The 27,054-nt window shown below is 51.1% G+C and overlaps 5 protein-coding genes across 7 annotated transcripts; 3 read left to right on the top strand and 2 right to left on the bottom strand.

Annotated features, from left to right (window-relative positions):
- Positions 1-2,076: 2,076 nt before the first annotated feature.
- LOC112889103 lies at positions 2,077-3,550 on the top strand (the record flags this gene model as incomplete). The annotated part of the gene is made up of 2 exons (XM_025955593.1): positions 2,077-2,602; positions 2,714-3,550. Coding segments are annotated over 2 exons (1,188 nt in total), but the record flags the coding sequence as incomplete, so codon positions are not given.
- Positions 3,551-7,246: 3,696 nt separating this feature from the next.
- Positions 7,247-9,422, bottom strand: LOC112888623 (putative anthocyanidin reductase). 2 transcript variants are annotated; one of them, XM_025954891.1, is made up of 6 exons: positions 9,083-9,422; positions 8,801-8,971; positions 8,299-8,516; positions 8,033-8,192; positions 7,710-7,923; positions 7,247-7,596 (listed from the first exon to the last, which is right to left on the bottom strand). In XM_025954891.1, the coding sequence occupies exons 1-6, from the start codon at positions 9,249-9,251 to the stop codon at positions 7,440-7,442; spliced, it is 1,089 nt and encodes a 362-aa protein (XP_025810676.1). In that variant the 5' UTR covers positions 9,252-9,422; the 3' UTR covers positions 7,247-7,439. The 2 variants fall into 2 exon arrangements, with proteins under 2 accessions (XP_025810676.1, XP_025810677.1); XM_025954892.1 differs by having other exon boundaries at positions 8,801-9,014; positions 9,083-9,219.
- A 3,682-nt stretch (positions 9,423-13,104) lies between these two features.
- LOC112888628 (50S ribosomal protein L24, chloroplastic) lies at positions 13,105-15,495 on the bottom strand. Its single transcript, XM_025954898.1, has 4 exons — positions 15,273-15,495; positions 13,899-13,937; positions 13,580-13,807; positions 13,105-13,469 (listed from the first exon to the last, which is right to left on the bottom strand). Exons 1-4 carry the CDS (start codon positions 15,393-15,395, stop codon positions 13,287-13,289), a joined length of 573 nt encoding a protein of 190 aa, XP_025810683.1. The 5' UTR covers positions 15,396-15,495; the 3' UTR covers positions 13,105-13,286.
- Positions 15,496-17,249: 1,754 nt separating this feature from the next.
- LOC112888621 (beta-glucosidase 25) lies at positions 17,250-20,706 on the top strand. Of its 2 annotated transcripts, none has more exons than XR_003227866.1 (13): positions 17,250-17,428; positions 17,506-17,572; positions 17,661-17,719; positions 18,287-18,362; positions 18,445-18,516; positions 18,611-18,698; positions 18,819-19,074; positions 19,151-19,266; positions 19,379-19,602; positions 19,689-19,720; positions 19,826-19,928; positions 20,015-20,188; positions 20,267-20,406. XR_003227866.1 is itself a non-coding variant. In XM_025954889.1 (13 exons), the coding sequence occupies exons 1-13, from the start codon at positions 17,312-17,314 to the stop codon at positions 20,457-20,459; spliced, it is 1,512 nt and encodes a 503-aa protein (XP_025810674.1). In that variant the 5' UTR covers positions 17,251-17,311; the 3' UTR covers positions 20,460-20,706. The 2 variants fall into 2 exon arrangements, 1 of the variants encoding a protein (XP_025810674.1); XM_025954889.1 differs by having other exon boundaries at positions 17,251-17,428; positions 20,015-20,123; positions 20,267-20,706.
- A 2,168-nt stretch (positions 20,707-22,874) lies between these two features.
- On the top strand, positions 22,875-23,595 carry LOC112888630 (calcium-binding protein PBP1-like). Its single transcript, XM_025954900.1, has one exon. It carries the CDS (start codon positions 22,985-22,987, stop codon positions 23,396-23,398), a length of 414 nt encoding a protein of 137 aa, XP_025810685.1. The 5' UTR covers positions 22,875-22,984; the 3' UTR covers positions 23,399-23,595.
- Positions 23,596-27,054: the final 3,459 nt, after the last annotated feature.

Genomic DNA, 27,054 nt, shown 5'->3' with positions numbered 1-27,054 from the left:
AATTTAAAATTGGTGCTCATCAGAATCACCAATTAAGTCAAATTCCCTTATGAGAAATAAATAGTGAAACTATTAGTCGCATTATTAACCATATACTAGGGGTCTCTCGGCCTCGCCCTGGAATGGAAAGTCACGTAAGACTAGCGGTGGAGGAAAATTTGGGATATAGGGGGCTCACTCCTCCCTCCAACTCTACTCTTTTTTTCTCTTTTCTTCTTTCCCTCTCTCCTCCTCCTCCTTCCCCTTTGCCTCCAATAAAGTTTTCTTTGGATAGTTGGGGGGGGGGGGGAGGCGGGGGTGTTAAATCCACCCCTGCATAAGAGGAAACCCATAAGAAATCCTGATGAGATAGAAGTGGAATCACCTTGCTTTAGTTAATGGGTGAAAGCTAGGCTCCAACACTCCAAACCTTAAGCAAACTCCATTTTTGCATTATGACCACGAACTGATAAAGGAGCCTAAATTTGAGTACTTGAGCAACTATCAGGCTAGAACAAAAGCACCAAGCATTGGCTTTTTTGTATTTCTAGCGTTGTACCAGGTCGAATTATGTTTCCATTTTTGTGTCCTTTATAAGCCAAAACTAGATTACAAAACAAGAGCGTGCTAAATTTTAGTTTTAGGTGATGACTCATAACTCATAAGTCATAATACTCTGATTGTTTGCTCGTTGCATTAGATTCCTCTTATATGGGATATGATAGATATCGAAACTGGCATGTAGGAACAAGCTTTAGTTACGGCATGCATCAGAGGAGGTACACATTCTGCTATGATAGACAGTATAAATATACAAAATACGAACCAACCTGCTTCAGTAACGGAGTTATGAATTAGACAACATAGGAACCGACTTCCTTATGATAATTATAGAAATAGACAAAAATGGAAACCAACTCCAATTCCGACAAATATTGAAAATAGATAACATATAAACTGGCTTTCCGTTACGATATGCATCGGCAACAGACAACAGAAACCAACTTACAATACAACAAACATTGAAAATAGATAGCATAGAACCAACTTCCATTACGACGTATATCGACAACACAACAAATAATGGAAACCGACTTTCGGACACAATTTTTTATGTTTTGTGCCGGTATCGAACTTAAAGCACCCTTAGTTCTCACTGTAGTTTTCACCCTAAATTTGCCCAAGAAGTGTGTACCTACAACACTAGCCTGATGTAGGGAATCCTGATTCCTGAGAGGTCTCCCATGGCTTTGCTAGCATGCCAATGAAGCATGAGCCCTGGCCTGGAGAACAACAGCGGAAGCATCACGTCACTCACCCCTTCGACGGTATCCTAGGGATACGCTTCGGTCGACATCGCAGGATATCATCTTGAGAATGCACATTTCTGCATTCCACACTGCAGTCTACTCCATATCTTTTTTTTAGAAAAATAAAATCTATAGCAACCGTTACTGGACTGACCAGTGTGATTTTTTTTTAAAATTTCTGCTCAAAGACTAGCCACTGTGCATTGTACCGAGCGCCAAAGATTCCCGGCCGCCGCAGCCCGTTTGGTGGCGATCTGTTCGGCCGCTTCTGCCTCCCGGTCCCTGCGGCGGCGGCGGGTGCTCCATGCTCGGCAGCGAGGAAAATCTCCGTCGGCCGCGACGCCCCCTCCTCACTCCATTACTCCATTCAGTTACCATTGCCTCTGGCTGCATCTGCATGTGCCGGTGCGAGGACCTCCTCCTCTGCTTGGACCCATGGTTTGCTTCCTCAGGTTCTTCGATCTCCTCTCTTGATCTTTGCTGGTGAATCTTTGGCAGACGCACAACCATTAATTGTTGCGAGACCCTGAGATTTGATTTGCATTGAATGCATGCTATGTTTTGGCCAATAAATAGCGGCGCCTCTCGGCAGCAATCCGGCCATCCAGCGAGGCGCTCCCGAATCTGGGGATCCGCCGAGAAGGAGTGGAAGCGGAGGAGGAGGAGGAGGTCGGAGAGGAAGATGGCCATGCTGTGGTGGAAGTCGCTCAAGAAGACCCTGAGCTGCAAGTCGCGGGAGTCCTGCGACGTGATCAAGCGGGAGGACTCGCGCGGCGGCAGCGCCAGGGGGATCAAGAGGTCGTTCCTGCCGCCGCCGCCGCCGAGGTCGGGTTGCTCGCGCTCCATCTCCAACCTGCGGGACGTGATCCACAGCCAGTACGGCGGCAGCCGGCGCCGGGCGCCGGCGGCCGTGCCCAGCCGCTGCGACAGCCCGAGGTCGATCGAGAGTAGCGACGTCCTCAACGCGTTGACGCAAGACGTGCTGCTCGCCGCCGGGGCTCCTGCCGGCTCCGGCCGCGACCTCCGGGCCGGCGCCGGGGAAGCCCCGGGGCTCGCCGCCTGGGCCATCGGCGGCGCGGCGCCGCTCAGCCCGCTCCTGATGCGGTGCAGCACCAGCCGTCTCTCCCGGAGGAGTTCCCCGCGCGAGGTGTCGCCGCTCCGGCTCCGCCGCGAAGCAGGCGCCGGCAACGGCGACCTGGGGTCGCCCGTTCCCGCCTGGGCCTCCTGTGGTGTCGGCGTCCAGTGCGATCGCTGCGGCGGCCTCTTCTCCAGCAACGACGCTCTGGAATCGCATCACCTCGTCTACCACGCCGGTAAGCGCCACCGCGTCCTCCGTATTTTCTCCGGGATGATCCACGCATCAGGATTCAGGAATCGAAACGAAGCCGTGCTACATTTCATGCCTCCGGCGGTTGTTCTTGCAGTCACCGAGCTGGTGGACGGCGACACGGCGAGCAAGGTGGTGGAGCTCATATATAAGGTCGGGTGGCCGAATCCCCAGGTCGCGATGGATCGCGTCGAGAGGGTCGTCAAGGTCCACAACATGGACAGGTCGGTGGACCGGTTCAAGGAGTACATGGAGGAGGTGAAGGCCAGGGCGGCTCAGCAGCCCAACAAGCACCCCCGCTGCATCGCCGACGGCAACGAGCTGCTCCAGTTCCACGGCACCACCGTCTCCTGCCCCCTCGGCGCCGGCGGCTCGCACAGCGTCTGCGCGTCGGGCGCGTGCAACGTCTGCCGCATCATCCGGCACGGCTTCTCGGCTACGAGGGAGAACAGGGCGGACGGCGTCGGCGTCGGCGTGTTCACCACGTCCACGAGCAAGCGCGCCCTGGAGTGCCTACAAGAAACCAACGCCGCCGCCGGCGGCGAGGCTGGAGCCGGCGGCGTGACGCACGCGCTGATCGTGTGCCGGGCGGTCGCGGGGAGGATCCGCCGCCCGCTGGAGAACCCTCAGGACGCCGCCGGGCAGCCGGGGTTCGACTCGGTAGCCGGCCAGGTCGGCGCCGACTCGAGCATCGAGGGGCTCTACCTGCTCAACCCGAGCGCTCTCCTCCCGTGCTTCGTGGTCATATGTAAAGCTTAGATCTTGCGGCTGGGTATAGCCATCATATCATAGAGAAGCAAAGCATAAGATTTAGCTTCATCCTATATTTTAATTTGATCATCAATTAAAGTTATATTTTAGTTCATTGTTAGTTCATCGATCGATCTGGTGTACATTCTGTTTTGTACCTTCCAGCAGTGACCAGTGAGTAGCACACCAGTTTCAAAGATTGGAGGGCACTAGACAGTTTTCTTGTCACCCACCCTTTCTTTGTCAGTTTGAAATGCGGCAATTTTTCCATGACTAACTCGGGAGATCGTTTTCCGCGAAATTTTTCAAATTTGGCGCGTTCCAAATTTGGATATGGCGAGCATGCATGTGCAAAACCAAGAGACATGTTTTCTTTGTTTCGTAGCTACTCTCTAACGGATCTAAAACGCGGAAAGTTCCATAAATCGAATCGAAAAGTACAGAAGAACGCTAACATTAAATGATCAGTTTCCCGCGAATTCCATACTATTCCAACGCACCCACACACGCAAAATGCACGTTCTCTCTATTTTTTTAGCTATTTCTCTAACGTATCTAAAACGTGGAAAGTTCAATAAATGGAAAAGGCACAAAAGAACCCTAACATCAAATGAACGGTTCCCCACAAAATTCATACGCTTCGGACACACACAAACATAAAGGCATGTTCTCTTTATTTTTGTAGCTATTTCTCTCACAGTTAAAAAGGGGGGAAGTTCCCAATAAATTGAGAAGTATGATAAAGCCCAACACTAAATGAATGAATGAATGGTCCTCACAAATTTCATGCGCTTCAGAGAGCCTCAACATGTTAAATTTGCCTTTCAAAAAAACATGTTAAATTTGACCATAACAAGCCCACACACTCAAAATAGGGCCGTTAGGCCCAGCTAGTATCCCATTCCTCGGTCAGCCCAACCATCCTTTTTTTTCTGACGGGAACGACGGCGAGCCCGGAAGCTAGATGCGAACACCACACTATCTGCCCAACCATCCTCGAGTTAGGGTTCAGAATTTATGGTTTAGGGTTTAGTGTCCAACCTTCCTATCTGCTGAAACCAACCAGACTGCAGTCTGCAGGTCGTCAGGGTGCTCCGGGAGACAACGAATCCATGGCTAGGACATAACGCGACACTGTTCTTCACCATGTCTAGTTAGCAGCCTCTTGGACGAAACCCCCGACAAGCCCGAGGCGTCGAGATCTCTGCTCAACCTGCGTCATCACGATTCACGAGTGACCAAAGATCAGACCACGCATCAGCAGCTGAACAAAGCACGAGCAGCACACGGTCGCCACCAAAACCACATATGCTCTTGAAATTAGCAAACTCATAAGTAAGAATAATAATGGTTTTCGGCTTGGTTCAACTGACTGGGTTGGGACGAGTTTGATCCAGTTGGATCCACATTTGATTTGAAGCTTAGTGAATTGTATCTAACCTGTATGGAAATATTCCTCTCAGATGCAGATCGGATTGGTCCGCCCAAATCGAGCGGACCATCCCAACCCATTTGGACGCCGTCACGGTTCCGTCTCGCTCGGGCAGGGGCGGTCGGCACCGGTGCGGGACGGGCGAAGCCGAGGTTCGGTGGGGGCAGGCGGAGCAAGCCAGCGTGGGGCGGGCGGAGCAAGCCGATGCGGTGGCGGGCGGTGGAGGCCGACGCCGGTCAGGCGGAGTCGGAGCTGCGCGGCCAGTGGCTGGCGCGGCGTGGTATGGACGCGGCGGCCGACGTCAAGGCGGGGCCGCGCACGGCCCAGGGGACGGCGGATGGCATGACTCGCGCGGCGCGGGGACAACATGCGGGGAGTAGCAGAGCCGACTGGGGCAGAGGAACCAAGGAAGAAGATAAGGCACGGGGAAAAAAAGGAGTTAGAGAGTGACGTATGGATCCCACGAGTAACTATTTCTAACGATGTTAGAATAGCATCCATTCCATCCCTTTCAATCACTCCAACTAAACAAAAAATTGGAATGGACCCGTTCCACTACCCCAGACACGAAATGGGAGGTTCATCCCGATCCAGAAAATTAGGATGAATCCAACCCACCCACTTGATCCATAAACCAAACACATGATAAGATAAGGCATTGAACTTCAATAGTTAGAAATCTGCCGACCGTGACATATCCATAAATATTTTTCTCATGAGGCTTCTGATCCAAAGGATTATAATCATGATTGATCTCATGGTTAGATTCCACCACATCTTCACGGTCTGGTGATCTTGCTGGTTGCAGCGTGTATACAGAGACCAGATATCCCTGAAGCCAGTCACAAATATTCTTAGGACACTCAAAGAACTACCATTGCAAAGGTTATAATGTCGGGAGCCGCACTTGTACATGCAATGACCATGGCCATGCAAGTCGTGGCCATCCTGCTAACCAATGTGATGGCGGCAAGTGCCAGGCCTCCACGGATACAGGACCTCTACGAGAAGACCTGGTGGTTTAACGTGTTCAAGGAGAACGCGTGTCTCATCCACCAATTCAATCAACCGACATATCCTACAAATAGAGCCTCAATCGCTTCGGCGATATGGTTGATGATGAGACTCGCTGCGCCTATATAGCTCTATGGTTACACTGCTTCACCTCATTTTGGATGGCGGGAAGCATCAAAGCGTGTGACACATGATATCAGTGGCGCAGCGTGAAAAAAATATAGAGGGAGCAAGGGGGGGGTGTTGAATTTGCTTCTGGATGGCAGCTTGTACCCTAAATTAGCTAGACACTTGATTTGGATGGACTGCAACATATGAGGTCTTCAATAAATTTTGGTGGGCAAAGGGGCCGGAGCCCAGTATAGCCTATACTGAGCTCCGCCACTTCATGACACCATCAACATGTATGACCTCCTAGCAATAGTGGACTACAGTGAGAGGGTATGATAGTGGTATGTTGTACGTGATGGATGCGAAGGACTAGAGCCCGGATTGTGGCTGCTGCTAGGCCTTTGAAGGACCACAACAGTAGCGAGCATCAATGGCTCAATGCCATCAAGATGAAGAACTTGACCTCACTACGAGAGCAGCGGATGGTTGACTATGACGCCGATAACCTCGGCTGCAATGGCGGCTATGCAACCAAGACTTTCCACTACATCAGGAATAATGGCGGCATCCCCTTCTTCTCTCTTTTTCTTCTTCTTCCTTTTCTCTTCATTCTCCTCTTCATCCATGGTCAGAATATATTGGGGGGCTTCATGGGGTGGGGGGCTAGGGTCCCCTACCCCGTACAAGGGCAGGCAAAGCTCCTGTGTTAAGGTTTCATCACCCGCCGTGGCCATCAATGTGTATGGGACGAGAATGGATTCATCCACATGGAGTGCGATGTGATCGCTAGGAAGAGGCTCCGAGGCATTCTCATGCATGCGTTCTATCTAGGGGTGGTAACGGATCATAGCCCTAGTGGTCTCTCATAGTCCAACTTGATCCTTATATATTTTTAGCTCAAAATTATATATGATTAAAGCCCAGTCTAAAAGGGTCCGGCACTTAGATTATTTAGGCTAAATTTTAAGATCCTTTACCACCTCTAGTCCTACCCCGTGAAGCATGCCTATGAAGAAAGTGTTAGATCAAAAACTGCAGAGATAAATAAGAACTCAATAGATGATCTTAGCCTAGAACATGATCACTACATTTAGCTAATGAAACCAACGAGAAACTGATCTCCATGGATGCTTCTAAAGTTGATGTAGAACCTATTGTAGACGTTGCAGTGCAAATCAAGAGCAATATGCTCTCAATTGGTAATATGTTGGCCTAGACGTGGACACGAGCTTCTGATTTCATGGGGTTCAGTTCAGACACTCGCAAACAAAAAGACATGTTCTCTTCATCCTTAGCTAGTTCATTAACGGCTTGACGTTTCCATAATCCGAAAAGCACGACAAAAACCTTAACATTAAATGAACGGTTTTCCGCGAAATTCATACGCTTCGAACATATTTGACATGTTCTCAATTTGGATGCCTTTATACCCAATGCGATCGAGTAGTATCCCATGCCCCAGCCCAACCATCCATCCTGGCCTTGCCTCCCATTCAGGTCTCGTTGCAGCTCCCATTCAGGTCTCAGGGTGCTCCAGGAATCCATGGTCGAGGCACTGCGCGACACTGTCTGCCACGATGTCCGCCACACCACGCTCGAACCTGAAACCAAGGTCCAGCAGCCTCTTGGACGACATCGCCGCCGCCGACGAGGCGTCGAAATCTCTGCTCAACCTGCACCATCACGAGTCGCCAAAGATCACACCACCCGTCAGCAACTCAGCACGCAGCAGCTGATCGATCGGAAACCTGAAAGAAATCTAGCGACGATCGAGGCGGAGACGTGCCTCTCCGGTGGTTTGAAGGGAGGGTAGCGCGCGGCCAGGAGCCGCTCGACGTCGGCCATCGGGTGGCCGCCGGCGGCGCACAGGTACCGCCCCTCGGCGCGCGGCGACTCCATGAGGAAGACGTGCGCGTCGCAGGCGTCCTGGACGTGCGCCAGCGGGACGCACCCGAACCTCGCGTGCACGGAGGCCAGCAGCGAGTAGAGCTTGGGATCACCTGCAACAACAACAACACAGTGTCAGACAGAAATGTTCAGAAAGAAAAGGTCTGGTAAATTAGAAGGCCTGTTGGTGTAGATAAACTTGTCAACGATTTGTTCGATTACCTGTTATGGGTGACAGCAGAAGCTGGATGCTCGTTGGAACACTTGGCGTCAGGAACGGGCCTGCAACCGTCGGCAGGATGACTGACACGAGATGGAGGCCGTTCTCCCGTGCAAACCTGAACGCCGCCTCCTCTGTCAGTCGCTTGGACAGGATGTAGATCTGCAAGAAACGGGATAGGTCAGAAGCTAGACTTCAGAAAACAATGGTAACAAACATGTGTGCTGAAACTGAAAGCTGCAGGAACTGAAGTCTACAACGAACTCACCCAGCCGACGGGCTTGGTGCGCCAGACGTCGGCGAGGTCCCTAAGGCAGGACTCGTCGACGACCGCCTCCCGCCGGCCCTCCGCGCCCGCCGCCGTCAGCGTGCTGACGGAGGACGTGAAGACGACCCGGCGCACGGTCCCCGCGCGGACGCAGGACCGCAGCACGTTGATGGTGCCCCTCGTCGCCGGCTCCAGCACACTTGACCTCACGCGCTCCTCTTCGACATCAGTCAGGGATAGCAGAGGTGTGACCGTGTCAGTGCCAGGGTGCTAGTTAAAGTCCAAAAAAAGCGCGTTCTAACGAACAGTAACTTCATACGTGGTAAAAAAAATTATGAAGGTAAAATTTCTGTTTCAACTTTTAACCGTGTTAAGAAAAAGTGCGTGCTCACTCATCAAAACCACATGCAGTTTTTCCAAGGGAGTGGCAAAGGCAAGTTTACTAAAGGAACACTATGAGCAGAACGGAGGGAGTCATCAGCTATAGTACATGACTGCTCACCAACGTTGTCCTGGCCTGGTGATACGTGGAACTCCATGGAGGCCGCGACATGGAAGAGCGCCACGCATCCCGTGGCGGCGGCGTCGAAGCTCCCGACCTCGCCCATGTCCGCCCGGAACACCCGGAGCCGGTCGCCCCCTTCCACGGCGGCGAGCACCCGCCACGCCTTGCCTGATGACACGAGCACCGGCCGCCGGCACCTCGCCATGGTCAGCTACTCCGCTCAACACCAGGTAGTAGATAGAGATAGCAAACAACTCCACGCATGCTCGCGTCGCGTACCTGTGTCCCTGGCGGTGGCGTGGACGCGGTAGCCTCGCCGCAGCAGCGTGCGGACGAGCCAGGAGCCGACGTAGCCGGTGGACCCCGTCACGCACACAGCCGGAGGAGGATCGCTGCCGGCGGCGGCCTGCTCCTCCTCCTCCTCCGGCCAGCCGCCGACGCTGCCCATCGGCCCCTCTCGAACCCTCTCGGCTGCTGGCTAGTAGCCGTGCTGAGCGGCGAACGATAGATGACGGCACTGATCGATGCCTCTCGAAGGAAATGGAAGCGTGTGCTGTCGAAAGCTATAGACAACACAGCAAGCCTTCGTGTCTACGCTAGGCTTGTGCCATATACGTGCAAAGTTTACGTGTGTGTGCGGGCACACGGCTCGTCGGTGGTTGTTGCCATTCTACTTGTGGTTTCAGGGGATCATGAGCGTGCCCGGGACACGGATTGTTGGCTTCACATGGCGCAAGCAGACAAGATACAGGACACGCACAGCCAGTTCAGTAACATGATCGTCGAGTCCTGACACGACGCCAGCAGCAATGTATCCTGGGTAAGAAAGGACGGCGACAAGACTAAACTGCCACTGACGATTCGATCGATCGACCACTGGCATCATCGCAGAGTTTATCTTCAGATCACACACAGATCGAAGACGTATCCATCAGGCATCATCAGCCTGATCCTCGCTTTTGTGTCGTGGATGAACGTGGCGCCTCGGTTTGGGTGCAAGTCCACGTGCAGGCCGGCGGCCGGACCCGCCCCTCGCGATACTGCCTCCCGCACTCACGAGCATGGCGGCGACCGCACGCCACGCAGCACCAACCAACCGACCGACCAGCCCTCGCCGCCACCGGCAGGCAATAGCTAGCCGCGGGCGGCCGGCGACCCCGGACGTGGCCTCCGCCGAGACCCGCGGCACGGTGCGTACGCCACGGCACGGTGCGTGCCACGCGCCCGTGCCCGGTACGGCCGCCGGCCGGGCTGAGGGTCCGTTTGGTTGGGCATTTCACGTCAGATTCGCGTCTAGAACGCAAAAATTCGAACCAAAGGGATTGCACCGGCGCAGCTATTCTCGTAACGCGGGTGCGTTGCCCAGTTCACACGCGGAATCGGCCCCGACCCCGATTTCACCGCGTTTTGGTGAAATTTACCCGCCATGCCACCGCTTACACGTACCGGTTCGCGTTTCTTTCTTTCCGAGCTCGTTCCCGAGCTGCGCTAGGGTTCCCCGCCGCCCCGCCCCGACCCCCTCTCCGCCGCCCCGCCCTGCTCCCCGCTCTCCCCACCCCGCCCCGCCGCCCCGCCCCCTCCCCGCTCGCGCAGCCCCGCCCCGACCCCCCTGCCCCGCTCGCGCCGCCCCGCCCCCTCCCCGTTCGCGCCGCCCCGACCTCCCTGCCCCGCTCGCGCCGCCCCGCCCCCTCCCCGCTCGCGCCGCCCCGCCCGGACCCCCTTGCCCCGCCGCCCCGACACCCCTGCCCCGCTCGCGCCCCCCCCCCCCCCGCGCGATGCCGCCCCACAATCGGTCCGATCGGGAAGAGAGTCTTCGCAAGGTAATCGATCCGATCCCCTTCCTCCAACTTGTAGCTTCTTCCCCTTCCTCCGTTGCAATTCCGACCCCCTGATTTGTGCGCGCATGTGTTTGCTAGCAGAGCAGGAAGCCTGTGGAAGGGTCGCTCTTCGTCGTCAAGAGGTTTGCACTGCTGGACGCTGCTGATTTTACCACTGCATTACTTTGATCGCTATACTTTACGACTTTATGCTGTGCTTAAGGCCTCGGTGTCAGTTTGAGGTGTTGGGTGGATTTTTCTTGGATGCTTGAGAACAATGGTTGGAATGTATGCCTGGCAGTAACAAATAAAAAAGGGAATTAGTCTCAGTTTCATGATGCTTATTGTGCGAGTGTTAACAATATCATAAGTTAAAAAGGCTAACAATGACAAATACGAAATCATGGCCTTCGAGGTTTGCCCATACACAGCCAAACTTATCACCATCTCATATGAGTCATGATAGGTGTGACCTGCTATCTTCATGGTTGCAGCTGCCAGCAAGCAAAATCTACTGTGCCTATTGTTTGGGCAGCTGGAGCCGTAGCCACAATGAGCACAAATGAACACATAGATTTTACATCATCAAGGCACAATAAACTTTGCCAACATTGTACCTGATACAAGTGGCCTGTGGACCTACAATAAATGATTAGAGATGAAAAAGGAAACAACAAAAAATGTGATCAAGATTATAATGAAGTAGCCTGCAAAAGTATTGTGCTTATCTTTGTATATTTAGCAGTATCTCTAAAAGGATTAAGTTGATATTCCGTATCTAAAAATTGGATGTTACGAAGTAAGAAGGAAAAAAACCCATTCTGTCTATGGGCAATTACACATGACATCAAGAAACAAGCCACAAAGATCGAAATCAAATTTAGAAATGTTGAAAGCGTCTTAATCTACTAACCTTTGATTGTGCAATCAAATTGCTCTAAGTAACAAGGAGTATTTATGTGTAATCCAGCAACGCCCTGCGCAGGAAATAGAAGTATGATTTAATTGATGTGGCTTTTGCAGTAACCGCTCTTTGTCGCATGCTGATATCATGATAACTAAGAAATGATGATTTTGAGAAATGTGATGAAAATGAAGACTACATGCCTGTGGATGAGGATGAGGATGCTAATGAAGGGCAACAAGTAGTTCAAGTTCAAGATGATGATGTTGTTCTTGAGGAGGAGAATGAGATTTCTATGAATACCATTCGTGACAACATAGCGAATGCTTTGGTTACATAATCATTGATTGTACTCCACTTTATATCTTTCATATGAAACTACGTGAACTAATTATATTGTAAACTATCTATATTTTATATTAACTATATATTACCATTCTGTAATTGAACTAATTATATGGGTACATTTATTTTATTAACTATTTTTTATATATTATTAAATATACCTTATTTTAATTAATAAGAATATATATTAATACTTCACTGCTAATGAATACATATAAACATTAAAACTAAACTCAGGGACATAACAGGGGTATAACAGACAATTGTACCAAAAATCCACAGCTGGCAGCAGTTTCAGCCAAACGGTTTTCAACTTTTCCACAGCCGACAGTTCACAGCTGATTTTCCACAGCTGACAGCAGAAATCAGATTCTTAGGAATCCACGGATCAACCAAACGGACCGTGAGGCTAGCTAGCTGATGCGCGGGCGGGTCCCGGCGGCGCGAGGCGATGAGATCACGAGGCGTTCGCGCTAGACCGGGCGGCGCAGCCGCGCAGGTGTACGCTGGCGACCGCTTTGGATTCCAGGGTCGCCGGCCGGCCGGCGTGTCGTCTCCGGGAGAAAACGACGTTGCTGTTTGGTTTCTGGGCACGTGCACTCGTTTTCACTGCAGCCGGCGGTTTGGCCGGGGAAGCACTTCCCGGAGTCCGGGGCGCTAGGCGGCACGAGTCAGAAATTGTGTCACTGGGCCCAGATTATTAGGCCTGCAAACGGGCACAAGCTTGTGGGCTCGGCAGGGCTGGCCAATCGATGCGGCGGCGGCCAGACTGGATTGGGCTCCGGGGCGCGGTGCGGTGGTCTGCGGTTGGGTCACTGACGTGTGGGCCTAGCCCCACTCGTCTACCATGCTGGCTCGGTCAAGTGCAGCAACGGAAGCTGGTTGGATCCGCCGCACCATTCACCAACCTCACCGGCAGGTAGGAACAGGGAGCGCGGCGCCCGGCGAGGCCGACGCGGACGCGAGGCCCTCGTCGTCGTTGTCTCCGACCCTGCATAGCGAGCCGCCCAGCACGTCGCTGCACAGTGCCGCCCGGCTCGCCGTCGACGCCGAGCCATGCCGGGTGACGCACGCCTACCGGTTTAGAGCAGTAGCTCTTTCTGGTATCCGATCGACGAGGACGAGCTCCTCCAGTCTCCAGAGAAGTACTACTCCCATATGCATCGTCAGAAAAAAAAAAGGGACGACAGGTTTCATCGCTCCAGCTACGCTACCAGCCAGATGAGCACATCAGGTTTGCCAAAATTGGTCATACGACTCATATAATTGTATAATTTATACAGGGAAAAAATAACCTGGAGCTAAGGATGTGAGCAACAACATACACAGAAGAATAAACAGACTCATTTCGGCATGCAAGAAGGAAGCAGCCAGGGTTCAGAGCGTGTGCAGGCTTTCCATCCTAATAATAACATTGTTACTCGGAATCTCCTTCCTTGAACACCTTCACCCACTTCTCAACACTGTCGATGACTTCCCCGGTCTTGATCAGGTACCGGACCTTGGTCCCGTCCTCGAGGAACTTGTGGCCGACCCTGCTTGCCACACTCTTCTCCTTCGAGTAGAGCATCACATTCGAGCTATGAATGGGGCCTTCAATCTGGTCAGAAGAAATTCAAGATTAATCAGGAGATAGCAATCAGGCACCTAAAGAATTATGCAAGATATATGAAGAGGCCCGAAAGAAGCTCAATAGAAATATTTGCTGACCATGACGATTTCACCCGGCTCATCTCCCGTGCCTTTCTTGTGCTTCGACTTCAAGTTCAGGTCCTTCACGATCACAGTGCTGTTGTGCTTGAAGAGTCGTGTAACTTCTCCAACCTTACCTTTCTCACGGCCTGCGATGACTTGTACGGTGTCCCCAATCCTAACATGCATCTTGTGAAGCACGGGAAGGCTGTTTGGTTTGCACTTCTTTCGCTCCCATCTCTTAAGCTGCAGTGGAAAGGGAAATCTGATGACATTTAACGTCAGACAAAAAAGCACCAGATGTTCAGAAACTTGGACTAATCCTTTTTTTACTCACTCTCATTTCAATTGGGCATGTCTTGACCATAAATCTTATCTGCGTATTAAGCACATACAGAGTGTCAGAGCTCCACATGAAAATAACACAATATATTTCATTTCAAATAAAAGAGATACTAATCAGATGCTTTTTGAGATATGCCATGAATCAAACACAATGGCTGTGGTGTTCATCAATGTCTGATCAAGACACTACATGACTATGGGCTGCTCTTTTATGTATGTTTCTTTGAGCAGAAATAAGTATAAGCTATCACTTAAATACACTAGTTCTGTCACTTTTTCAACAGAGATTACTTAACCTATATTATCTTTTTTTCCCTTCCTTTTGCTGGTTAAGAGAATAAGGCCTAACCTCCTCCATTTCTTATCAGTTGGGAATTACACTTCAAGCAAGTGGGCAACTGAAGGTTATGTACAACATTTGAAGAGGTAAGACATACTAAAGATAACATAGAAAAGAATGCATGTCTCAAATGCAATCAATACTATGCCCACAATAAACTTTTGAAAAGAATAAATGGATCAAATACAGCCAACGATATGCTCATAATAAACCTTTTTAGCACTTAAATTTGTTCTTGGTCAGTAATATGTGATGTGTGCCAGCATATGGGAAAGAAAACCAATCCATGCCAAATTACATACAAGAAAAATACAAGGAGTAAGCATGAAAAGACTGCCCTCGATCCTGACCATATTTTGGCACAGCAAAAAACAAAAAGGCATACGCATATAAACTAAAACGTGGCCCATCAGAGACAGCATAATTTCCTCACTTTTGTTTTGAATGGATAGTCTCCTCAGTTAGCATACTAAATCCAGAGTGCTGGAACAACACTTAACCCCATTCGACACACACAACATACTCTATACTAGCAGTAACGAACCCACATGCAGTAGTAAATACAAAAAAGGAATCCATACAATACCTGAGTACCAGTAACAAAGGAAATTTTCTACTTAACCAGTTCGGTCTCAATCGGCTAATCTGTTTAGCTTGGGCTACTCGGACCCTACCATTTAAGCTTACATTCAACAAGTAAACCAAAAAAAACCTTGGAAGCAAAAGGAAATTCAACGCAGTGATCTAAAATTTTAGTCAGACTAATAGTATTAGTTTGTCAACCTTGAAATGCGCACTGAACAAAGCAAAATGCTGCTAATTTTCCGTCTCAATGCAATAGACGAGCTCTAAATCTCTAATTCACAATGTAAGCCGGAATGTCCCAAGAACAAGAACAACAGTATCCGACTGTGCTCGCCAACGATACTCGGCTACTCCAGACTTAATCTACCTGAAACAGCTAGTAATTTGCCGAAACATTGGAGCAGCAAAGAGGAACGGAGTTGGGAGGCAGCAGCAACGAACCCCAGGCTGCGGCGCGGAGTAGGTAGCGAGCCGGTTGCCCCAGAAGCTGCTTGTGCTCGCCGCGCCGGGCGCGGAGACGGAGAGGGACGCCATGGCGCCCTGCAGCGCCGCCATCCCAGCCATCCTCGCCGTCCCTCCCTCTCACTCGACTCGCTCACCCCAAACCGCAGAGGATAACGAACGCCTTCTTCGAGTTCCCGAACAGGATAACACGCCCTTCTATCTTCCGACGCTGGTGGGTTGCTTTATACATGGGCCTCGACACTAAACGGGCCAGGCCTCAGGTAAGGCGTAGATGGGCCTAGAAGAAGCCTGGTTATCCATCAGCCAGGCCCATGGACTGCTCGTCATCTTCTTCCCTGCGACTTTGAGGTGAGTCTGTTGTGACCTCGGCTACGCTACGCACGCCGGCACGCCGCGCGCGTCGAAGTCAGCATCACTGCATCAGGACGGGGGCGGCGGCGGCGGTCTCTCTCTCTCCCCCCGTCTCCTCGCACGCCACCCGATCCCACGCAAGATGCTTAGCTGGGAGAGGCGTGTCCTGCCCGCCTCCAGATCCCCCACGCGAGCGCCGAGGCGCGCAAGCCACGCGACGGTTGCCAAGGCAAGCGACCCCCCTACTCCACTCCACCTGGATCTTGTGAAACTGCTGAGTTGCCGATGCCAATGCTGCGCCTAAGCATGAGGCAAATGGGAAGGTTGCAATTCCCGCATCGTTTTCCACTTTTCTGTTGTGTAAAAAAAGGGTCGCGTTGCAGTGATAGCTTTGGGCGGTGGAGGGAGGGTGTTGTTGGTGGATGGCGGTGACATCAAAGGTTTGCACTTTTACAGCTTCAGGACCCATTCTACACCGAGGCAAAGGTGAGACGTCAATCGAATTTCTTCTTTTTGAGATGATGTCAATCGGATTTCTCTAGTGCGAATAATGGTTGCAAGTTGGAAGCTTTTGTCAAATGTTCAGAGACATTGGGCATATTTTGCAAACTAGCCTACGTTTGACCCCTCAAAGTCAATACGTGTTTCTGTGACTCCTCATTTCTCGTACCTATGTGCTTTTTTCTAAATACTTGAATCATTGAATATCCATGACAGATCTTCATGGCCAACACGTGCAATATATTCTTGTGCAGTTGGCCCTGTCCAAGCTGCCTTCTGGATCATAATCACCAAAGCGCACCTATGTCCTATCGCTTTCATCCAACTACCATTGAAATTTGGAATTATTAAATTGAATCCAGAAATGATCCTGCCGTGCAAGCAATCCAATAACGTTCCCCATGGGATAAGCATGTGACTGTGCAAATCTCAGCACAAATTGTCGCTTATCCTGGTTAAGAATCTTGTATTTCTTTTTTCTTTCTCCTTTTGTATTCACCACACACGTTGACGTCATGTTGCAAATCATGACACAAAGTTTTGTTTTTATGTGGCACTACCAAACAAAATGGATAAGTAAAGGTGTGTTTTTTCAGGATAATTGCGATAGTTTCGTCGTAGACATGTCCATAATATGAATTATAATTGATACTTGGTGCTGTGATAATTTTGTAAGAAAATGCACTATCTAATAATAAGGCCTTCACTTCATGTGGCTAAATGATAAGGGTTTAGCCATCCTCTCTAACTGCAACTTTTTAAGGTACTGGGTGCATATATTATCCATGACCATGAATGCTGGAGTGATGTGCAATCCCCAATCTGTATGAAATTTTTGCACCCAAGCAAAGCTCTGCTTTCTTGCGATACTTCAGATGTGGACCTTTTTTGACAGGTTTTCGGAGCTGGACATTTCATTCCTTCCCTTGCTGATTAAATGTCCACTGTGATAGAGATTTTGCACCCTGTGGCCTCCACAAGAGTCACTTAGTAGAGGCGCGCGTTGAAACTGAAAGGGCTTCCAAGACATGTGAAGCTCAGCCTTCAGTTGCTTCCCACGCTTCACCAACTGAACAAGGTTTATAAATATCATATGATCCTATCTAGTACCTATCATAGAATAAGAACACTACTAGTTAGTGCAACAAACTGAAGGAAACACCATGGGTGTCCTGACACTGGTTCATATCCTTATCAGCTTCACGGTTTGTGCTGAAGCTCTAAGGAGAGCAGACTTCCCTCCAGGTTTTGTATTTGGCACGGCTTCTTCAGCTTACCAGGTTCACAGCTGCTATCTTTTTGATTTCAACTGATGTGCTCTTAGTTTGATGTCTGACTCTGACCAATACGTTACCAGTATGAAGGCGCTGTCAACGAGGGTCAACGTGGACCTACAATATGGGATACTATCACAAGACGACCTGGTGTGATAATGAGGATTTGTTGCAAAAAGTGCAGTAATGAGATGCTAAATCTGTCCAGAATTGTGACTCCAGAGCATATGTTTTGCAGGACGGGTGATAGATTTCAGCAATGCAGATGTTGCTGTTGATCACTACCATCGTTACAAGGTAAATTGGCAATGATTGAGATATTTCTTTGCTATCTTCTATTTGATTTTGTTTGATTTAATTCATACAATTGTTCAACGAAAGCTTGAAATTTCTTTTCAAGCATGAGTAAATCCCTTCATACATGAACTCTTGGCATTTGTGCGAAAGGTTGGCTACCTTTCATTTGGCCATCTTCTGGCAATTTTAAATTTGTAAAAATTGAAATCATGCATGCATTTTCTTGTATCTTGTTCCTTTCATGTCTGTAATAATCATTATATTTGTTATTTGACATAATTATCCTGGCTTCAGCTTGTTCTAGTAATTGCTTCCTTAGGTTAGTTACCAAACACAAAAAACAAACTTCTAGTCCACTTCTCTGGCATGCTGCTGCAAAAAATAGGATAATGAGAAGAGGTTTCCTGAGTATGAGGTGCCATTTGCATCAACAAGAAGGTTTACAGAGATCAAAATTTTACTATTTTCCTCAAATTAGTTTAACTTCTATGACTAGGTTGTTAACTGAGTAAGAACATCAGTTACACTGAAAAACTCCAGAAATGACAAATCAACACTGACTGGCAGGAAGATGTGGACTTGATGAAGGACATTGGCATGGATGCGTACCGGTTCTCTATCTCATGGTCCCGTATCTTTCCAAGTATGTAATAAGTAATTTCTTTGTAAAATATTTTATTTCTTTTTCCACTAAGAACTAAATAGTTTATGATTTTTCTTGCTAGATGGAACTGGTGAACCTAATGTAGAAGGATTGAATTACTATAACAGCCTCATAGATGCTCTGCTAGACAAAGGTATTTCTTCTAAATTTCAGTACCTCAAACGTGAATTGTTGCCAACTTTTTAGTTTGTGATTGTCTTTTTTTTCCCTCTACATTTGTGGGCCAGGTATACAACCATATGTAACACTTTTTCACTGGGACCTTCCGCAAGCACTAGAAGACAGATATGGTGGATGGTTACACTCCCAAATCGTGTATGCAATACTATTATATCATCTTCGTTTTAAGGAAACCATTGCTTACACCATCTATATAGCATCAAACTAAATTCAGGAAAAGTGGCTTTGCTGATGTTTGGCAGCTAAATTATGCAGGGATGATTTTGTTCACTATGCCTCTACATGCTTCAAGGAATTTGGAGATAGAGTGAAACACTGGATCACTTTTAATGAGCCCCATAATTTTGCGATTGAAGGATATGATCTTGGCATCCAAGCACCTGGGAGATGTTCCATTCTGGCGCATATGTTCTGTAGGGAGGGCGAATCATCAACTGAACCATATATTGTCGCTCACAACATACTCTTAGCACATACTGGTGCTTTTCATACTTACAAGCAGCGTTTCAAGGTAATTTACTATAAACACATAGCCAAGAGATGTATCTAGTAGTAAAATCCATGAATTGTTTATGTATTTCTTGCAGAATGAACAAGGAGGTCTCATTGGAATCGCACTTGATTCAAAGTGGTATGAACCATTGTCAGATGTCGATGAGGACACAGAGGCAGCAGCACGAGCAATGGACTTTGAGCTTGGATGGTGATACATCTGTCACCATCTTGATATAACCACATCAATTCAATTCCTATAACTGTAGTACATAGCTGTTGTTCATAATATTAATTATGAATTTTTGCAAGTGTCACTACAGGTTCCTGGATCCCTTAATGTTTGGCCACTATCCTCCTTCTATGCAGAAACTTGCAGGCGACAGGCTGCCTCAGTTTTCAACTCAGGCTTCAAAGTTAGTATCGGGTTCGCTAGATTTTGTGGGCATAAACCACTATACCACATTGTATGCTAGGAACGACAGAATGCGGATCAGGAAACTTATAATGAATGATGCTTCAACCGACGCTGCCGTCATACCAACTGGTTAGTCTTGTTTAACAAAGCGATTCAGCACTTTTTTTTTCCTATTTTCATTATTACTGAATTCTCCTTTGCATTCACTATGACAGCATACAGGCATGGAAAGAAAATAGGAGAAACGGTACAATTTCCTCAGCAGTTTATTCAGAATCGTTCAAAGTCTAGTTTTCTTCTTCTGTACTAGTCATCAAATGTTTGATCGACAGCTGTGTTTATCAACTTCCAGGCAGCATCAAGATGGCTGCACATAGTTCCCTGGGGCATGTTCAAGCTGATGAAGCACATCAAAGAAAAGTATGGGAATCCGCCTGTGATCGTTACTGAAAACGGTAGGTGGCTGAAAAGATTCTACTAGCAGCCGATAAGAGTTTCTGCCTCAATAAATCCCCTAACACAACAGGTGTTTATATGGCAGGCATGGATGAATCGAACCTCCCATTCTCGAGACTGGAGAGTGTTCTGCAGGATTATAAACGGATACAGTACCACAACGACTACATGTCAAACCTCCTAGATGCTATAAGGTGAAGTTCCACTTCCATGCGCATACATCCATCCGACTGGAACAGCCAACACTGCCATCACCAATGTTTGTATGATTATAAATTATATATTAAGCACCTGGTATTCTTCTCACTCAACCACTCTTCAATCTGAACCACTCCAGGAAGGAAGGCTGCAACGTCCACGGTTACTTCGTGTGGTCACTGCTCGACAACTGGGAGTGGAACTCTGGGTACACGGTGCGGTTTGGCCTCTACTACGTCGACTACAACAACAACCTGACGAGGATACCCAAGGCGTCCGTCGAGTGGTTCAGCCAGGTCTTGGCCCAGACCCAGAAGACGGCTATAATGTAGTAGACCATTTGGGGGTCAGCCTGCCTGGCAGCGAGATTCTACGATGGCCATTGGTTAGGTGTGGTGGTGTACATTACGCAGGCACCATTTGTACACGCATACATGCTACAGTAGATAGATTGTGATCATTCTCAATGTATATAACTGCCATTTGTGCGACCTTCAACGACACTGTTGAATGTGTCGCTATGCTTGTTCCACATTGATATTGCAGAAACCAATGGGATCGTGAATTGCAGTGCCCAAACAGTGCATCCTCTGTGTTCATGCAGCCAGCATGCTAGTGGTACTGTTTCTCTCTATTGTCTATCCCAGTGCTGAAACTACAGCGAAACTCTCCAAGAACCTTGCAGGCGTTGGACAAGTGAAGGTAAAGCCCAGCATGGTTTTCAGGGCACCAACCAGCTTGGCTTTGCAGCATCCAGGACAGAACTGGTGAATGGTCCCCTCCCCAGAAGTTCCCTGCACCAACTAACATGTACAGCACCCGTCTTTGTGCTCGCAAGTAAAACCCTCCGAGGAGCCGCAAGATCCGCCGTAATTTCACTCCACAACGGCACCGGACACATGCCTCGCCGGACACCTTTTGTCCCAGCTTGGCATTGCGCATCGGCACCCCTCCGCTCTGCTTTCCCAGTGCCAGGTCGTCTGCTCACACTACACTACACGCCGTCCACTCGTGCCAAATGGGTGGCGGACGGACGTGGGCGTCGCCATCGGGGCGCCCGCGTCGCCATGCGCCCATGCCCCCATGCTGGTCTCCGATGTGAAAGGGACGCGGCGGGCGGCGGACGGACGGACGGCCAATCACCCGGCAGGAGAGGAGAGGCAACCGCCAACCGCGCAGGAAGAAGGCATGGAAAATGTGGAGACCGAGCAGACGGGGGAAAAGGGCAGCCGGACCCGGACGACGATGGAAGCTGACGCTCCGTCCCCACGGACCATGCCGCTCGCCAGCAAAAGAGGTGGAAAAACCCAAAAAGGGGGCGCCCAAGCTTCGGAGCTCCAAAGCTATTTTGGGGGCGGAGCCGTACGAGATCCTCGTGCGGAAAGGGCAGCGAGGTGGACACTTGGACTGGACAGAGCGGGCTCAGAGTTTTCATACTCTACCGCCGGGGCGGGCGCCGGTGAGGTTGCTTCGTGTTTCTTTTTCTTTTTTTTGAAAGCTTAGGTTTCTTCGTATGGATTCGGAGTTCTGACTGAAGCTTCGGTGGAAATTTGTGTCTGAAAGTCAGTGGTACTTAGTCTGGTACAGATGCTGCTGCAGCGCTGCCGTCTGATCCGGCGACACGCGACTGGCACGCAGGCGCCAGATAAAGTCGGGCAGGAAACTTCTTATAGATAAGTAGGACGGGCGGGCGCGGTTCACGAGACGTTAAGATAATCCGCCGTTCAGAGCCAGTGGTAGTGACCTTCCCTCCCGTTTCACCTACTCGATCTGATCCAGCTCTTGGTGGAGGCGTTAAGTAATCTAATCACGAACCAGTACCCAGCATTTTGTGATAACAGGAGGTATCAGTCATCTAATCACCTACTCGATCTGATCCATTTTTTGATGGAGGCATCTATCATCTAATCACGTACCAGTACTGAACATTTCTCGGTGGAGGCATCAGTCATTTAATCACGTACCAGCACCGAACATTTCGTGATAACATTTCGCTTGTGACGGAGCTCATCCTCCCATCCGCGACAGTTAGCGTAGGTGGATAGAGAACTTCAAATTTTAGCCTAAATAATTTAAGAGTCGAGCTTTAATTTTATTTAATTTTAAATTAAAAATAAAATGTATAAGGATCAAATTGGATTGTAAAGAGAGGGCAGAGACATGATCACCGCCCCTAGTTACCGGAGTGATCCAATCATCGTGAAGGCAGGACAACGCTCGGATCGGGAGTTCCTCCGACGGACGGCCCGGATCCGCGCAGCCTCCGCCGTACGGTGAGAAAACCGTCGCCGCGGGAGACCACCGACCGGCCGGTCACCGTCCGTGGCCACGCAACGCCGTGACGCGCAGCGCGCGCGCATCCATCCATCACACGGCGACGCGACCCACCCGCGGCAGCCGAAGCGCGCAGGAAGGCGCGCGCGCGCTCCGTCCAGCCCGCAGCCAGCCAGCCAGCCCGCGCCAGCCCCAAGCCAACCTGTCCTGTCCCGGTCGGTCGGTGTCTGCCTTGCCCCTCTCGTCATCCAAGCCAAAGCCAACCCAACCCGCGCGAAGGAACCCAACCAACCAACCGGGGCGAACCGAATCGATCGCTCGCCCGATCCGCAGCGCACACGTGACCCCCCCACCCCCCCTCCCCCAGTCCAGCTGCCTTCCCGCGTGGCCTCGGCACCTTCCCTGAAGCCCAGCCAGCTCCCCTCCCGTCCCCTTCCCCCGCCTATTTATTCCTCCCCCTTCCCCACCCCACTCCACCATCCATCCATCGCTCGCTTCCCTCGCCATCCTCCTCTCCAACCGATCAGCACTCAGCAGCAGCACCCGCGCAGAGACCACCTCCCGCAGCTTCAATCGCACGACCATGGCGTCGCAGCGGAGGCAGATGCAGCAGCAGCAGCAGCAGCAGGCGGGCACGGCGCCGGCGCCGGCGCCCGTGGGGTTCGAGGACTACCTGCCGGTGATGGCGGAGCGGCTGGGCGAGGAGGGCCTGATGCGGGAGCTGGCGAGCGGGTTCCGCCTGCTCATGGACCCGGCCCGCGGGCTCATCACCTTCGACAGCCTCCGCCGCAGCGCGCCGCTGCTGGGCCTGGGCGCCATGTCCGACGACGACCTCCGCGGGATGCTCGCCGAGGGCGACTTCGACGGCGACGGCGCGCTCAGCGAGATGGAGTTCTGCGTGCTCATGCTCCGCCTCAGCCCCGAGCTCATGGACGGGCCCCGCAGGTGGCTCGACGACGCCGTGGCGCAGGCCTCCCAGTTCCTCTTCACCAGCTAGGCTGCTGGAGATTGCTCGAGGCGCATAGGAATTGCTGAGCTTTTCTTCTTCTTCTTCTTCGTTTTCGTTGTTCATAGCTGGATAGGAAGGGACTGCTGGCTGATCGGTCGATGGATTCCATGTCATGTGTACGCATCTGTTCCTTCCCAACTGGAGTCTGAATTGATCAAACATGCTTCTTCCTCTTTTGACCATCACACACGTACTACATTCCAACAGAGTTGCATTGGCTGCTTGGCTCTCTGCATCTCTTTGGAGCTCTCTGCTTCTCGCAAAAGAGGAAATTCTTCCAACCTTCTTGGCGACGCCACTGTGCCAGAAAAAAAGGAAACAAAATTCCTTAACGAATTATAGACTGAGATGCGACCCCCGAAGTCTTCTCATCATCAACAGTTTCGGCTGACCTCATGCCCGGACGCGTAGGATCGTAAGAAAATCAGCCTGTGCGGCTGTGCCGCCGACGCCGAGGTCGGTCAGTCAGGGTCAGCGAGCGAAAGCAGAGCAGCCGCAGCCATGGAGCCCAATTCAACACGGCAGGAGCATGGGACGGGCGCCAAGTTCATTGTTCAACCTAGTAGTGCTTCGTCGCAGTGAGTTTACTCGGTCTGAACGTCCTGGCTACGGAACGAAAAAGCCAGCCCAGATCCGCCCCTTTCGTTTGACAGAAACTCCCCCCGCGTCGGAGGCGCTTTTCGTCTGCCTTTTCTTTCTTTTTTTTCATTTTTTCTTTTTCTTCGGCTGGCGAGCGTGTAAGCTGGAGCGGGAGCTTCCGGAAAGGTGGCCGGAAGCTTCAAAAGCGGCGAGGGGGGCGCGTATGTACGGCACAGGGCCCGGGGAAAGGCAGCCGAAAGCGACGCCTTCTCCAGGCTGCTGAACTGGGGATGCTTCGCCTACGCCTCTCCGATCAGCACGGAAGTCAGCGTCAGGCTCTGAAGTCTGAACAATTCACATCACACCGCGCGATCCACACGCCGGCGACTCCATCCGGACCCTGGGCGTCGCCGTCGCCGTCGGCGCCGGGCCGCTGCCGTGCCTGGTCTGTCGCTTACCCTATCCAACTTGGCTGCTGCCGGGCTAGTGAGCTTCGCGCCCAATTTCCAGTTTGACTCTCTAACCACAGTGCCATTTCCTCTCCTCCGATCCTCGCCGTACGGTTCCTGTGGCCCGGCTGATGCGGTGCCACGTCGCGGGGCAGCGCCGACGGAGACCGGCCGGCCGCCGGCGGGGTCATCAAGTCAGGCAGGGCCGCAGGGAGGAAGGCGCCATGACAGTTGACAGAGACCCGTGCATGAACCAGCGCGATCGGTCTCGCCACTGCTCGCCTCGTCCGATGCACGCGCGATGGCCGATGGGCGCCTCGCCTCGCCTGGCCCGGTAACAAATCGTTGGGGGATTTTTATCGGAAAATCTTCGGGGGTCGGGTCCTCCTCGGATCTGTCACGTCCAACGCATGATTCATAGAGTACTGTAAACATTGTATCCCTCTGCAACTTGCTGGTAAGAACGTTGGGCAAAAAAAAGGGCAGATTCTTGGGTAGATGCCTCTGCTATGCTAGCCGATGTGGCCGGCATGAACTGCAGCCAGGTCACGGCCGAGCTGCTGCAACCTTCCTTCTTCTCTAGCTTCTTTTATGGTTGCCATTTGCAGCACGTTGATGTGCCCCCGCCACGCCTCCGGCGCCCATGCCACGGCCACCAAACGATGGGTGGGCTCCCATTAACTAACCCGATGATTGGCGCACTGCTGAGCTGCCCGCACGAAGAAGAAGCCACCCGAGTCGCAGCCAGCTCGCGAAAACAAGGCGCGCGGGTGCCGGGTGCCGCGTGCCGCGCCGGGGATCCTCGACACGCTGCTCCCCTGCCGGCCGCGGCGGCGGCACGGCACCCCGCCGGCTTCGGCGGGCGGGGCGCAGGGGGCATCCGCGCGCGCCGGGCCGGGCGATTCCCTGTGTGCGCAGTGCGCTGAAGAGGCCAAGGCCTTATTTAGATATCTTTAAAATTCCAGCTTTTCACACTCTCTCTCCATCACATCAATTTTAGGACATATGCATGGAGCAGTAAATATATGTAAAAAATAACTAATTGCACAGTTTAATTGTACATCACGAGACGAATCTTTTAAGTGTAGTTAGTTTATGATTAGATAAAATTTATCAAATACAAACGAAAGCGCTACAGTACGTGTTGCAAAAAATTTGCAATCTAAACAGCCGCAAAGAGAGGGGGTGTCGCACTGACAGCCTGCCACACGGCCTGAGATCTGAATAAACCCGGCCGGTCAATCCGATGCCGTGCACACGTGCAGGCCCGGTCGCCCGGTTGCCCGATCTTTAACAGTTTCCGCTGCAAATTGGCTGGGAGTCAGATCGGAACCGGTGGTGATACGACAGCGACAATGGGCTGAGCTGTCCGCTCCACGCACCCACCGTGCGGGTGGCCGCGGGGGCACAGCTGCTGCGCGCATCCATTATTCTGGGCGCGCCCCGGCTTCTCGGATTCTTCTTCTTCTTCTTCCGACCCTCGACGTGCCGCCCGTCGCCATGTGTGCCGGTGCTGGCTGGCGTGCTGCTGCCGTTTTTTAAAAAAAAATTCGAGCGGCTATGCTGAGAACTGGTGACGTCGCGGTCAAAATGTCTCCTGACCAGTAGCAGCTGACGCTGCGCAACTCGCTCTGCGTGCCGCTCCTACTGGCCGATGCCGCTGCTGTCAGTGTCCCAGTGCCGTGCAGAACTGCAGATGCTTCGTAGCGACGGGGAAAGGCAGCAGAGCAGTGTGCTTTCGCATCGAGACTAGCAAGGTCAGTGCGTGACTGCAGGCTGCATGCCGGGAGAAATGAATCTGAAATCTGTTGCATCATCTTTCCAAAAAAAAAAATCTGGTGGATCTGCGCAGTGTTCAGCGTCGCCGGCCTGTTCTTATCCTCAAGGCCACGGATCGCCTGGTGATCTCCGCTGGTACTGCACACTTGCTCATAGAACAAGCTAACGAATTAACGATCACGGAGCGGTTTCGTTCATTCGAAGCTACTCTCCCAAGATAAGGCCGGCATGACCTGGGCACGCAAAGCTTCAGGAGGCTTGCCCCGTTGCCTGGAAGAAAGAAGATGGAAACAGAGCCTTCCCTCTCGGCGACGGGCCGGCCGGCCGGCCGGGAGACCCCGGGCAGCAGCTTCCCCACATGTTTTCGCCGTTGGCTGCCGGGAGGTGTGGACGGCGTGACGCCGGGGACGCACGGCGCTTTCCTGCAGGCCCGGGTTGAAGATGCCAGTGGCCGGTGGTCGTGGAAGAGTCCGTTGGCTGATCAGTTTCTTTTTTATTTTCGAGCAACGCCGGATTAGTTTCTGACTCGGACGAGACGACCGCACTAGATTCCTTGGAAGGAGGAGGACAAGCTCCAAGGGCTGCAGCAGGCACTGACATCTTGACCCATTTGATAATATGGGCCTTTAATTTTTTTTGTGAGATGGAATAATATGGGCCTTACGATTCCCTTGCCTGCATGCAGATTTATTATGGAAGTGACTACGAATCATGCGGGTAATTTTGTTCTCAGTTATCAATCACTTTTGGACCAATGAGATAATGACAAATCAATTCTAAAAGAAAAAGGAAAAACTAAGTGATGGAGCCAATTTTTTCAACCAAATGTGAAACATA

This window comes from Panicum hallii, chromosome 4 (assembly GCF_002211085.1).
Source record: "Panicum hallii strain FIL2 chromosome 4, PHallii_v3.1, whole genome shotgun sequence".
Classification (NCBI taxonomy): Eukaryota; Viridiplantae; Streptophyta; class Magnoliopsida; order Poales; family Poaceae; genus Panicum; species Panicum hallii.
This window is presented reverse-complemented; position numbering and strand designations above follow the sequence as displayed.